Source organism: Hirundo rustica, chromosome Z, assembly GCF_015227805.2.
Source record: "Hirundo rustica isolate bHirRus1 chromosome Z, bHirRus1.pri.v3, whole genome shotgun sequence".
Classification (NCBI taxonomy): domain Eukaryota; kingdom Metazoa; phylum Chordata; class Aves; order Passeriformes; family Hirundinidae; genus Hirundo; species Hirundo rustica.
In genome coordinates, this window is record NC_053488.1 from 86,429,469 (window position 1) to 86,444,731 (window position 15,263).

Here is a 15,263-nt window from a genome sequence, read left to right on the forward strand (position 1 = left end):
AAAGGTTCATCTGATCCTTTAAATAATAGTTTTAGTGCTATAGCGTTATTTGTCAAGCTCCTGCCGTCATAACTAACTTTCCTAGTTTTGGCAGACCGTTCATACAGAAAATATTTTGGGCTATTAAAACATAACATTTTATTTCACAAAACACAAATAACCTAGTAATTACACTCCAAAACTTAACAAATAATTGCCAGCAAGCAATTACCATTCAATTAAAGAGTAATTACATGGTTATTTGTGCCCTGTAAAATAAGGCATTACTGAAATCAGTAGCGCAATCAATATTTTAGCAGAAACAGGATGCTGCAGTGATGGACCTTTCAACCTGTGCTGATTAAATTGTCATCCAAATAACAGTTTCCTAGTTAAATCACCACATGTTTATTTGTCTTGATTAATATGCAAATGCTCTTCTGATTCTAGTAAATGTCCTATATTTAAAAGCACAAAAGTAGAGCACTATCATACATCAGCAGTGATGTGCTGCATGCTTCCACTGATTAATTACATTTTACAAAGCATTGATGATTTGGCGGATTTTATGAAATTTGCTTGTCTATAATGAGCATAAAACAGTTCCAAAAGCTGGAGCTGATCAGTAACTTTAAGGAAAATCAGAAAAATAAAACCTTATTTTGTGTATTGATTCAAATTAAAAATCCTTGTGATATCATGGGAATATATAAAACTTTGAGAGAAAAAATAATAAAATTAGCTCTCAACAGGAGTGGAAAATAAAGAAGAAAAGAGACATTAATGAACAATTTCTCACCATTTTACTGTATAAATTTCAGCTGTCAAATATACTGCTGAAAATGTAATTTATTTTCTGACAAATTTAATTTCAACCAAAATTTTAAAAATTTACAGCATTCAGATTAGTTCATTTTTCTCTTTCAAAAGTTAGTGATTTTGTGGGGGTGGGATGGAGAAGATGGCAAGAATGACTTTATAACCATGGTGCAAATGCAGGTAAAAACCCAAAACCTCCAGTCATCCTCACTTTTGAGTACTGGGTGACCCAGGGAGTTTTGGGATTTGAGAAATGCCAATAGAATATAAATCAGTAGAAACTTTATGTAGTAAAAAGAATAAGATTCCTGAGGGTATGCATGAGAAACAATGTTGTACTTCTGGTTTAGCCCCCATGGTCTTCACTTGGGACCATAATTTTTGGTTTTAAAAAGTTTTTAAAAGATACCCATAAACTTGAAGTTTCTGACTGAATTAATATCTAATTTAGAATTGAGTAGTTTTCCATTTACAAAGATCTGTTAATGGCAAGTACAAAGTTTGTGCAGAGATTTTAGACTCTCAAAAGAAATGCATTTAAAATTGTTTGAAAGTGATTGTTCCTGTTTATTCCTCCTTTGTTACCAACGAGAAGATTTTTTTTCTACACTTTTCAAATATGTAACTTTCTTGAATGAGAGAAAGGAAAGTGTGAAAAAGAAAGTGCAGTAAAAGAACAGGGTGACAAAAGATGGACAATAATATTACATAAAGTTAATATTTATATGCTAATGCTATTAGCATTTATATGCTAATACTTCCATAATCACAAATTATGTCTTAGTCTCCCCAAGTGATAATTCTGCTTGCCTTGGGTTTACTGTTCAGTGCTTTTATTAGAAGTTTCAGCTGAATTGTGGAGGTTGCATAAGTTTAAAGTAGTAAAGGTAAAATTTGGTGGATTTCTAGACCATGTGGGAAGATAAGAGGGGATGTTGTGGGGAGTGTTGAGACACAGAGCTGTGACATTCCATGGTTTGGTGGTGCCAGCAGCACATTCACAATAGAAAGTAAATCCCATAAAAACCTTAAATTGGCTGGTCCTTTGTGCATATCTTACTAAAAACCCCAGGACTTTGAGCAGAGATTTGTATCCTGTCTCTGTGAAATTCCTGGTTTCATGTTTAAACAGAAATAGCAGAAAATCTGTTTCTGGCCCAAACTGGAAACGTTTGGACTCAGTACATCACTTTCTGTGAGTTCTGTTGTCCTCCCAAGCTAAAGGTGTTGATTCCTGATGGGTGACATGTCTCTGGGAATATCCAGCTGGAATTTTGAGGTGTCTGCTGCAGTGCTGGGGGCTCTGGGATTCCTGTCCTTGGCTGGGAAGCAGACACAGGGCACTGAGAACTGCAGAGCTCGGCATTACAGATCCAGACAGGTCCTTGCAGGTGTGTCACAGTCAGCTGTGAGCAGCATCCAGATTTTCATTTAAAAGCTGAGATTAAATTAGAGACAAAGGACTTGGGTTTTATTTGAACAGATTCAGCTGGGAACAGTTCCATTCAAATTATGGCTACAGCTGTGTAAGTCAGCCCTGAATGCAGGCTCTAGGAGTTACTGACAGATAAAGAGCTTTCGGTAGGGTAGAAGGACACTTATTTTTCTTCAGTCCATCAGACCCTTTCCCCAAAAGGACCCCAATCCCAGGGGCACCACGTGCTGTGTTTTCCCAGTGGAACTTCCCTTGCCTCTGTGTGTGTGTGTGCGCGTGTGTGTGTGTGTGTGTGTGTGTGTATATATATATATATATATATATATAAAATACAGCCAGCAGGGCCCTGGAAGGGCATGGAGTAAGTTTTTGACAAGAACTTCTCTTCCTTCATCGCTTGGGCTTTCCATGCCAGGTTGGTGCTGAGGCACGGGTGTCACATGTCACATCTGCTTGTGGAAACACCTTGAGCTGTGCTCTGCTCAGCCTGTGGGCTGTGGTTCTGTCAGGGCAAAAACTGCAGAACCAGGGCTGAAACTCCACAGCCCCCCATGCTCATCCTCTGAAAACACAAATCACAACTAAAAAGTCTCTTTGTAAAATCTTTTAAAGCCGCTCGTTGCATTTTGATAATGTTTTTTCTTAGATTAATACCAACATATGGAGTTTTCTGGAAAAGATTTGTTAGTGTTTGAATTAGGGAAGAAAATGTTTTGTTGTTTTGTTGTTTTGTTGAATGAGCTCTTCCACTGGAGAAGGCTGCTAATTTTAGCTGGTTTGTAGGGTTTTTTTCAGAGACAGTCAGTGCCAGCTAAGCACTTACACATGCCTGTGGATTACAGGCTCCTGTAATGCAAAAGAACAGCAATTCCTGTTTGTTCAAAACCCCCACGTACCGACCTAACACTGTCTGTTAGACAATTTTGTTGTGCAGGGGATGATTTCAGCAGGTGATTTTAATAGAGAATGCATGTGTGCATCAAACTTCCCCTGGAAATCAAATGCTCTTATTTTAGGTTTGCTTTATTATAGCCCGGTGGTTCGTGTAGCAAGCTTTACTGCACAGCCATCATAGTATGATAAACAACTGAAAGCATCAAAAAGAAAAATGGAAAAAATACTGAATAAAATGAAATTCAAAATGGACAAACCCGAAGCTAAAACGAGGGGGGAATGGTTTTATAGAGATAAAATAATAAACAAAAAAAATGATTTTGTGCTACTTTGAAGTACAGTAAAACAAAATAACACTAGCACAGTGTGAAAAATGAACAGGTTAATGGTGCCTCTGTGGAGTGCTGCTGGAAGTTGTCTTCATTTAAATGCAGAGTTTGTCGTGCCTTGATGGAGGGCTTTGCCACTGTAACTTGATAGAGTGAAGTTTAACTTGAATTTCTTTGTGAACTAGAAGTCATTTTGGAAATGCTTTCTATTCAAACCTCATTCATTGTTGCAGCTTAGTTATTTTATACAGTGTTTCACTCTATGTTGTCAAAAGCTCTATTATTCAACAGAGTAAAATCTGTTATGACCGAAGAGAAGCACCAATACTTTTCCAAACATGAGGAGGTTGCATTTTTATTAGATGGCTTGAGGAAGAGTCAGTTCAAATGGTTTTTTGGCCTGTAAATCTGTGTTATGATGGCAGGGGAGGCTGGGGACATGTACACACACTGATGTGAGGGTTGAAGGGGATAGCTGAGAGCAAGAGTTCAATGGAACCAGTCCATGAAGGGACCTCTGACAGTTTGGATGAAAGTCTTCAGCCGTGATTCATAAGCTGGTGAGATTTTTGGCAGGTTGGGCTAACACTTGGTTTGATCTGTTGGAGTTAAACCCACCAGTCTGTCTGTGAGGGTAGGTGGCAGAGTTCAGGGTTAAGTTAATGCTGCCCTTCAGAAGGAGGCAGGTACCTGCCAAGGTCCCGAGCAAGGTTTGAGGTGATGTTGCATTCAGGGTTTCAGCTCCTCATCCTCAGGCATCACAGCCTGTAATTCTCCGTGTTTCAGGTGCACAGCAGGGACTTTGGAGCAGTCACTGCTATAATCCCTCTCCACCAAGCACCTATGAGGTCACGGAAACCTTGGAAAATGGAAAACCTTACTGCTGGCTGATGTGAAACCTATGCAGTTCTTCCATGTTCAATCAAGCGATTTTTTTTTTTTTCCCCCCCCCCCATAGGCAAGAACTTCTAATATTTAATTTTCACTTATCACTGATGGTTCATGTATTTTACCCACATCAATGGTGTGTGTAGTAAGCAGATGTTTCACAAGGAAAATGTTGTTTTCATTTCTGCTCTTGTCCCACCAGCTCCCGCCCAGGAAGACCCCCCAAGCGCTCCCTGGGAGTGGCGATCCAGGAAAATGCGCGGCTGCTGCCCCATGGAGTTCCAGGCCTCTTATCACCAGGGCTTATCTCTCCGACAGGTAATAAAATCCATCAGATGATCAGCCTCATCTCTTCATACCGCACAGCAGTTAAAATAAACTAATATTGATCTAACTGCCTTGTCCTTCAGGGCTTTTGCAGGCTTTACCAGAGGTTACATTATTGGATTTTTTTTTTTTTTTTTGAGCGTTCATGAAAATTCTGTTTTGCTGCTGCAGTGACTGAAATCTAATGGATTTGTAATTTAGTTCTTTATTAATTGTAATTTCCTTACAGGAAATTCCATTAAATGTGTTATTTTAGTAAAAGCAAGGGGAAAAAAACCCCAGCAAACAACCTGAGAAGCTGAACTATTGTCTGGGAGGCCTGTAAGAGGCATTTCTTCCTTTGAAATGCGTGTGTGTTTTAGTTCTCGTGGGATCTGAGCAGCGTGGCTAATGCTTGATGTATTGTAACCCCATTAATGTGTGCTGGGGAGAGACAGAGATGTTTGTAGGAATTACAGAAGGAGCACTTGAAAAACAGATAAGTCCACGTTGCCACAGTGCATTGTGCTTTAATAATCTGCTTTTGATAACATAAAGTGAAAATCTAGCATGAAAATATGTGGAATTATAAACATAATCTAATGTGTAGTATTTAATTTCACTTCATTAATTTATTAATAGAGTTTAAATTAAATCTTGTGCTGTCCTGATGATGTTTTAATTTTTTATTAATTGCTGTATGCTGAAGGTAGGTTGATTTTCATAATAAAGCTATCTTCACAGGCTGTAGTCGTAAAAGTAATTGCTTAAATATTCAACAGGCTTAGCAGTTTTAGGATTGCAGTCAAAGTCCAGTCTGAATAAACTGTAACTCCCTAATAACCAAACATAATGAACTGTTTAGGAGAATATAAAGTCATAGAATATGCAATAGGAAAAGCAGAATTAAAAAAGATCCTTGCCGGGAGTAGAGTTCCACCTATCCGGATCTCGCAGATCACTCTGCTTGCAGAACCTGTGCACTGCATCCGAGTTACACAGCAAGGGCTTTAATTTCCCTGCAGCTCCTGGTGTCCCAAGGATGTCACGGCGAGCCAGTACCTTCCCTGTGGAGGGGAGAAAGAATATTCCTAAACAATATTTACAGCAGCCTTAGCTGGAGCAGTTAACAAATTATGAAAGCACTTGGCCAGAGCCACATGGCACAGTTGGGCTGCAGCACGTCATGCACTGCTCATGTTTGTGACAGGCATCCAGAGATGTGATTTCCCTCCTGTAGTTTATAAATTAGGGGTTTTTTAGTATCTCTATTGTGTTCTCAGCTCAAGGATTTAATGGATTCTGTTTCTGTTACTACTGATAGACAGGAAAGCTCAAGAGCCTCTTGCACTGATAAATTATTCTCTGAAATCCAGAATATTCCATGTTACTTTTCCCCTCTGTGTGTGTCTGTTTGCAAATAGGACACCAAGTCACACAGACTGCCACGTTGCTTCAAACTGGGAAATATTTTAGGATGCGGCATGTTGGGGACGCACAGTGAAGTACCACAGACACATTCTGTGTCTCACGGATATTTTGAGTAGCACACAGTTTGGTTAGAAGATTATTAAGTTGAATTTCCAGGCTGCAGGGAGTTGTCTGGAGCCTGAAGTGTGAGTGGGCTCCATCCCCTGTATTTATTTAGCACACGGTGGGAGGCGTGTCTCGGGGGTGTCTGTCAGGGCAGCCACCTCCCTGACCTTGGGAAAACCTTGGGGGACTCCCTGACAAATGTGCCTGGAGCGGCTGAGGAGGGTTTGGGAGCAGCTTGGAGTGGGGAAATGGCCATTTCAGAGCATGGCTGTGTCACCAGGGGCTATGGACAAGGCGGGGTCCTCGTGGCTGAGGTGGCCCCAGCACCAGCAGGACAACTCCTGAGCCCTGCCATTCAGGGCCACGGCTCTCCAGGGGCTCCTGGAGTTTATCTTTCATAAGGAAAGGACAGGGTAAGAGTTGGGGGAGCTGCTGGGCAAGCAAAGGTGCCAGAAGAGCCTCTTGTAAACCCCGTGGGGATCTGAGCTGTTCTGGCTCTCGATGGAGCACCGCAGACGTGAAGCTCCCGTTGGTTTTGTTTGTACCCCTTACACTCAAATTACTGATTGCTTTACTCTGGGTGCCTGCAATGCTTTGGGATTGGATTCTTTCCTTTGGCTGAGATAAGAACAAAATGGGTTTTAACACTTCTCACAGAACAGAGGTTTTTCTTCCAGATATCGAAATGGTGGGGAATAGACTGGAATAAAAGCTGCTCCCAGCTCCCGTGTGGATGTTTGGATGTGGGAGGGGCACAGGATCAGGACTGAGGAGATTTTGCAGCATGGTGGGGTTGGATCCATCCCTTCCAGAAGAGCAGGGGCTGATAGGGAGGCAAGACAGAGTTTTTACATCTTGAGGACTTCTTTGGTTACTTGCCCCCTCTAACTGCAGTGTAATTGCCCACAGCATTTCCTCTGGATGTCTTCTTGTCCTTGATAATCTTTTTGTCTGATCTTACCCATTATTCCCGCAGCACAGATAGGCAGATGCTAATGTTAGTCTGTTAGAATAATGTTAGTCTCATCATTCTAAAATTAAAAAAAAGGAAAAAAAAAAACAATCACTCTTCTTATGTGGCTTCCTCATTTTCTATGTCCAGCCTAGCATCTGAGTTCTTTTCTTCATTTTAGTAACAGGCTCCACATCAGCAAATGCAGCATGATTCATCCAGCATCGCATTTTTTCATTTTTACCTCCTCTTCAGCCTGCTTGTCAAGTTAAAGTGGAGGCAGTGGCGTCCAGGCTGGCTCTTGGTTAGATGGATGAGTCTCGAGAAGTCGCAGTTGTGGCTGCAGAGCTCGCAGCTCTGTCTGGAGGGGGTATTACAGAGTGATGATTAGTAACTTCCTGCAGACTCAGACGAGCCATCTGTGTTTCCACTCCTTGAAATGTGCTGTTATTTTCATCACCCATTTGGTTTGTGTCAGCTCAGTTTACATGGTCATTTTCACATAATAAACAGGTAGTTAAATTAGGCACACTGCATTTCCCAGTGCGGAGGGTATTTTTCTGACCTCTCGGCACAGCGAGCTCCCTCTACTCTTGGACCTAAACAACTTGTGAAGGAGCTGCAAGTGAAGCCTCGACCTTTTTAAATGTTTGTAGGTGCTTTCCACCTTGGAGGAATGGGAATATTTGGGTTACATCTGGGTTACTGCTGTGGCTGAGAAAGATGAGGTGTTGTGTCTGTGTGTGTGTGGGATGCAGACCCCTGGGAGGGGCTGTGGAGGCAGCACAGGAGCCGTGCACTGACTGCATCCTTCAGGAGCTGATGTCAAGCACTGTCCATTTCATGTCAACTTAGGAGAAAGTGTTTTCCTTTTTGTATTGGTGCAGGAAATGTGGGAATCGGCGTGGTGCCCCTGCCTGCTGTGAGGGCAAAGCTAAAAACCTGCATGTCACGGAGGGATGGTCATCAAAGGCTCAGTCCTTCCAACAGTGCCCTGGGATGAAGTGGCATGGACAACAAAAAGGCTTTATCTCCATTAATGTACAAATCTTTATCATCAGTGTATCTTAACAAGGCAGCTGGGGCTTATCCGTGGAATAGATTCTCAGGGAAGTTCAGGGGTCTGAAGCACCGGTTTGCTGTGTGGAGAGAAGCTGAAATCTGTTACATGATTGAAGCCAATGGTTCAGCAAACCATTCATATGGGATTGAAGTTGAAACAGTAGCTGGATCTTTTGATAGTTATCTGTGCAACTCCAGTCCTCCTACCCTTCCTTTAGGCTGTCCTCAGAAAAGGTTAGAAAACTGCTCCACCTTCATTGTAATTTTCCTCTGCTCAGTCTGTAGGATGGCTGCTATTATTTCAATAAAAACATTTTGGGGGCCGCTTCATTTTGTCTGCAAGGTACAGGAAAGGATGGCTCGTGGAGAAAGTCGTCCTGCCACTAGAACTTCGTGAGATGGTGGTACAGGGCATGCAGCAGATGTGTGGGGCAGTTTTTGAGGCAGCAGGATGGGATCTCTCTGGGTTTCCATGGGCTGGGTCCTGCAGCTGCAGCTGGCAGTCCTGGGTAGGGTGGGTGTCAGGGTGATGGGCACGAGCCTGTTTGAAACATCCCTGTTGGCATTTTCTGGGCTGTGCTGCCCGCAGCTGTGGCAGCCTGGCAGGGCTGGCATGGGACAGCTGGGAGGTCAGCAGAGGGATCACAGTGAGGATTTAGGGCTGGGAGCTGCTGAGGGCTCAGCACAGGGATGGTAGGAAGCCTGGCTGGTCAGGAAATGTGTAAAAGGGGGTAAAAAAGGCATTTTCAAGTGAGTACTCAGACAGAAGCAAACCACCTGCATTGCCAATGTGTAAGATAAACTGCTGTTTTCATTACCACCTATGTTAGTTTAACCCCTCTTGAAATGATTCTTCTTTTATTTCATAAGCAGTTAAAATAGACACTTTGTCTAGAGTTTTTAAGAATGCGGTGTTTAAAATATTGACTCATTTGTACAGATATAAATACTTTCTTCAGAACAGTTTTGTCTTATTAATAGTTAAAAGAATCTGTTGTGAACTTAATAGTTTCAGGTAATTAATAATTCAGTGGACTTAATATTTTAATAGCATGACCAAGTCATTGTGGGACTCAAATAGAGCAGCGCACAGGATATAGTAACTTCATGTGTTCCTTCAGTTCAGCAGCGACAGCAGCAGCCACTTACCCTTTATTCAGAAAAGGGAGGGTAAAACAGGATTTGCTGCAGTCTTTGGGCATTTTGATGTGGTATCTCCCTGTTAGGGAGTGAAAGAGATTGGAGGCTTTTGGGGTCTCTGGTGCCCAGTTGTGTTTATCAAGGTGGGCGCACATCATCCAGCACAGCCTGGGGCAGCTCCTGCTGCCAGCGATCCCGTGGACCCTCTCCTCACTTCCAGCATTTAGCTGAACATTTCTGTGTGTTTACATCCTATTTCTGTGGCTCATTTTGCTGTTTACAATTACCCTTTTTTTTTTTTTCCCCCTTTTATTTATTTACGTTTTTTTTCTTTTCGGTTGTCATAGGTGACATTTGAAAGTTCCATTTATAATGAGAAACATATGCAGGACTTTGTCGTTATTGGCATTACCTGGCTCGGTAGAAATTATTATTTTTAATCAAAGGCAAACACTCTGATTAAGGATGCCACAACACTCCTCTGCCTATGGGGAACGTTAACAGTTTATAAATTGTTCTTGGTGACAATTCAGTAGTGAATTACTTTGATATATATGGCTAATAAATTAATATGATTAAGTTAATGAGTAGTACAAGTGTTGCCAAACTCCACTCGTCGGGCTTTTAATGCTGCTCCACATTTGCAGCTCGAGCTTCCCCCTGTGGTGAGAGGATCAGTGCTACCTACGCACTGTCATTGTGATAAATGGCATATCCCACAGTGCCCTGCACTCCATCTGCTGTGTCCCCAAAATGAGAAATATTTTATACAAATCACACACTCAGAAGCTCAAAGGACTGTGGAAAGATCTATTTTTTCAAACAATAATAAAAATGCATACGTCTCTTTAGCAACTCTTCATTTTTACTGTCATAATGAATGCGGATAGATTTGGGAAATGAAAGCTCGTGTGAGTAACATAGGAAAGTTATCCACTACACAGTAAAGCTGACAAATAAGTTACATGTGCGCTCTTTCATTTTGTCATGAAATGTTCTTAGATAAAAAATGATGTTAGAACATCTATTTAACTGGATTTTAAAATTAAAGACCATGTGTGCAGCATGATTGAGTACCACCCATCTCATGCCAGCAGATTTCTGTGCTGAAGGGAGCCTGAATTGGAGTGAATGAGGAATGCAGGATCATATCATTACTCTTTTAATACAGCCATTCAGTAGAGTTCTGATAATCTGAGAACTATACTTGGTGACTGTGAGTCACTCCTTTCCTCCCTTTCCTTTTCTCTTTTAATATTATCTTTCTTTAAGGATCCGTTTTCAGTGTCTGCTCTGTTGGGTGGGACATTATGTTTTTGACAAATGAATAGCTAAAGCTGTGGAGATTTTGCTGAATGGTTAACCTTGTTGTAAATTTAATTTACACTTAGCCTCAGCTCCTAATTACTGCCCAAGAAGTGTGAAACTCAGCAATATACTTCGATTTTTATGCTTTTGTACAATTTTTTTTTTTTTTTTTTTTTTTTTTTTTTTTTTTTTTTTTTTTTTTTTTTTTTTTTTTTTTTTCAAATTTGATCCTGCATTCCTACATCTTTAGAGAAAACAAAGTTCAACCAGGGTGGTCGCACTGAGAAAATTAAGACTGTATCATCCTGCCACTTGGGGTAGGGCTGCACTGAGTCTGCCTTGATTTGCAGATGGAAGGGAAGCATTTTAAAAAGCTGGCTGAAGTGTCACACAGTTAGCAAAACGATTAAGATTCCATCTCCCTGTTTTTAGCATCCGTGGCATTCTTTTCTACCAGCTTTCCTGTTAGTCTCCTGCTTTGTGGCCCTGAGGTCTGTCGTGATCTGTAAGACCTGTCTGCTTCTTTCTCTCTCGTCTTCAGCTGACTTTGAAACCTTATTTAGCTCTGTTAAGTTATTGTTAAGAAGTGCCTTTAAGTCTTAAATAGCGTCAGGACGTGTGAAGGATTTGCCTTCAGCACTCCCTGTTTTCTGGAGGGCTGTTTTGGCAATAATGCTATTGTGATTGAATTGGTTTTGTTAGGTTTCATTTTCCTTTATAGTAACTTTGATAAAGTTTTTGAAAAAATAGTTCAGCAACTAATACTGGTATCACAAACATGTGGAGTGAATACATCTTGTTGTGTTTATGTAAGATCCCACACTGACTGCATTTTGTGTATCCAGCAGTACTTCAGAGGCTCGTTAAACTCAAGTTCTCTACCCACACTTAAATTCATACTTCTGTGACCTGAAACTAAATAGGTGCAGTTTTAACTAGGAGGATAATACATCTTTGGTTGCAGAAAAGTGCTGATCCATCATCTTCTTGGAATGCTAAAGCCTGCTATATTTACATAAATAATACTCTCTTGAAATGCAGCGTTCAGATGTGCATTAGATTGGAGTAGTGGTTTCCTACAGCTTTATAAAGCTGTATTTTGGCAAAATTCTTGGTGTAACAGCACTGGTGAAGTTAGGCAGGGAAAAGAAGAGAACAAATCTCACTGGATTTAAAAAAAAAAAAAGCATGAAATGTACTTCAATCCAAGTGGTTGCATAGTTCTTGTCATATATCGAGTGCTTTCACCGTCATTTTAGATGTGTGTGTTCTCTGGTCCTTGTCCTCTACTCCTGGAGTCCTACATGAGGGAGATGCTTCAGTGTGATTTAAGATCAGCAAACAAATAGTCCCAATAATTTTGCTTGGATTACTTGGTGTCTTAAAACACCTAAACACTTAACACTTAAAACAAGTGTTTTCCTGCTTCCCATGGAGTCTTGGAGAGCAGGTTCTGCAAAATAGCAAATGCAGTCTGTGCCTGATCCTGGGATCTCAGCTTGGCAGTGTCTCCTCCTGCGCAGGAACAAAGTGCTCTTCTCTCAGCCCTTCCCAAGCAATAAAATGTGATGCCAAGGGCTGGCAACAAACAAGAATTCGTGATGGAAGGGAAACATCTCTTTCTGAGCAGTCTGAAGAGCTGCACATTTTTATTTGGAAGCAAGAATAACTGAAATAGATTGATTGCCTGATGACTCTCGTTAAGTGAGGTTGTGGTGGGATTTCAGTGGAAATGTATTCGTGTTGTATAAACTGTTTTAGTTGTACAGTTTTATACGGGTTTATAGTTGTATAGTTTACTGTATAAACTGTTTTATCACAGTGAACATTAATTGGTGTAAAGCAAAACAAGCAGACTTTAAGAGTGCAGTATTGTGTACCATCCTCTGCTGAACAGAGAGGCCTCTTGCTTTGCTGGTGGCAGCTGGTGTTGCTGATCCTGGGTTGTACCTCTCTGAAAGATAAATGTAGGGCTGCAGTTCTGGAGGATTCAATCTAGAAACCAAATTCATGCTGAAAATCCTTTGTAAAAAAAAAAAATAGAAATTCCTCCAGCTAGCAACCTCCTGTGACTTGAATAGGAAAAGCTTGCACTTCAAGAAAGAGAAGCATTTTATATAATACATGTCTGAATATAAATGACAGGCATTTTATTAGGAAAGGAAAGCCTTTATTAAAATATAATGATCTACATTGTTTTTATGTAATCTAATGAATTACAGTAAAAGCCTGAGAAATGAGCTGGAAAAAGTAGAGTACTCTCCCATGAAAGCAAGCTATGATAACCTTTTTGTAATTCTTTAACATGTTGAAAGAGTATTTCTACACAGACTTATTAAATTAAGCAAGGTCACCTTTTCATTTTATTAAGAGAATTAGTTTGCCAGATCATGGACTTAGATTCTGAAGAATGTAGATGAATCATGCACTAACATATGTCAAGTAGAAAATTGGTTGTAAAATGTTAAATCATTTTGATGCACATTACATCTTTGTTTTTGCTGTTGAACAATTGTAAAAAGAAAATGCTTATTTTTTTTTTGTTTTTCATTTGCATATTGATTGGATGTGCTTTAATGATAATAATAATATTTCTAAGTGGATTATCTCTCCTGACAGTCTCAATCTCATATTTGCATAAAAGGAAGAAAATATTCTCTTCAATAGCAGTATAACATTTTGTTCCTTTGACATGCAGTATACAGTCATTACCCTGAAAGGTTAGCTGTAAATAATAACCAGTGAAACCGGGCATATGCCTGAAGATGAGCACGTATATTACATTTACCAGTCTGACCCCAGTTCAGCAAAGCAGGAATAAAACTGACATCATGTCGTGCAAGTTGTTTAGATGTGTTTCCAAATCTCTGCCTGTATATTATGGTCTTTTTATGTAAGATGTGTGAGAAGGAAAATTATATTTAATGGATGTTTCATAAGTATAATGTAAAATCTGCAGTAATTGTTTATAAGAAAATTCATAATCATTCATAATTAAGAAAAAAAAGTCATATATATTTCCCGTCCCTTGGAATGACTTTTTTTTTTCTGTCTTTGCTTTTGTCACATCCTTTGTTAAAAAGGTAGCAAAGCACAGGCTCTTTGCTGGGATATGCAGCAGAACTAACAGAACATCCCAGCAGTAGCCCCAAGCTCTCTGTAAAGAGGGGAGTGAATGGAACAGGTAATTTTCATGGTGCTTGTATGGTTTCACATTAAAAAAATAAGGCAAATGTGCAGCTGTAGCTGGATCTCACACAAGCAAGAAGCTTGGTCCTGGTCCTGGTGCTGCACTGGGTTTGGCCCTGGCAGTCACAGAGCAGGTGACTTCATTACACTGAAATCAGGCAGAAAATGTCCTTTTCTGGCCACTCGAGTGAATCAGTCAAATTATCGAGTGGCAAAACTAATTCTATGCCTTGGGCCATCAGAGCTGCCACTTCCTATAAGTCAAGCCTTCCCTTAGTGTGAAATTGTTTTTTATTTTATTCTCTTTCATTTATTATGCTTATTTCAGCTGATCCACGTGGTGAATGTGAATTACCCAGCACACCAAAGCTGTTTCAGATGTGCAGCCTTCTCATGCCTTGCTGGTAAAACAGAATTGGTTTCTTTTTAAGGAACTCCTGATCTGTTACAATTGGTACATTTAAAGTAATAGTTCGGTTTCTCAGATGAGAAGCCAAATGAGGAGAAGAGTTTGAATATGGTTTTAAATTAACTGAAAGTGCATATGGCTGAGCTCTTGTTTCAAAAGCACTTACAATTCAGATGGGTCACATTTTTAAGAACTAGAAATATATCTACAGTGAATTGTAGGCCATTAAGTACTAGGTAATTTGAATGACTTTGACAGAAAAAATACTCCTTTGGCAAGCACTGAATATTGTTTTCCAGCAGTAAAATATTGCCTTCAGTTCTGTCAGAAACAGAGCTGAGATCTGCTGAAATCGCTCATACAGGTGATACACCCTAGGCAGTAATTGGGTGTATAATTCTGTCCAAATGGCAATCCCTCATCTGTCTGTGCCCTCTGGTACACAGCATTAACATCTTCCAATAAAAGAGGAGCAAAACATATGGAGGCTTTTATTTCAAGCAAAGAAAAATCAAAAAGAATAATGAGGATAAAAAGTAAAGTGCCTGTGGTGATGGGCAAGGCAAGTTACAAGGGAGTTGCTACAGCAGAGTGCTTCAGAAACAGCAAAGCAAAACCAGCCTGAAGGCACCTCCCACAGGCATCCAAGTATAGGCTTCCTATACCTGCAGGACAAATCCTGGGAAATGCACATGTATCAGGTGCTGAAACAAAGAGGCATCATGCAGGAGAGACCAGAGAGGTTGCTTTAACTCCTGGTTACACACAGAGCTTGGAGCTGATGGGTGGGAGGAAGGAAAAAGAAAGGGAAGTTGAAAGGCTCGTACTGAGATTAAGATGGATGCGTTGCTGACAGTGTCAGAGCAACAGCTGCTAAATCTAGGAGGCACATGAAAGAGCCTCTCCATTTTGTTAGGTATGGAAGTCAATAGGTTATTTGGGCTAAGAACACTCTATTATTCAAATGCAGCTGACCCAGAAAAATTTGCCATCTCGCAGTGGCAATTCGGAGGGCTC

The 15,263-nt window shown here is 40.5% G+C and overlaps 1 protein-coding gene across 3 annotated transcripts in view; it reads left to right on the forward strand.

Moving 5' to 3' along the window:
- DACH2 (dachshund family transcription factor 2) overlaps positions 1-15,263 on the forward strand; it is a 256,065-nt gene that overhangs the window by 117,938 nt on the left and 122,864 nt on the right. For all 3 annotated transcript variants that reach the window (XM_040090018.2, XM_040090019.1, XM_040090020.2), the window contains exon 2: positions 4,547-4,662. In XM_040090018.2, coding sequence (XP_039945952.1) covers positions 4,547-4,662 — 116 coding nt within the window. The remainder of the gene's footprint in view (positions 1-4,546; positions 4,663-15,263) is intronic.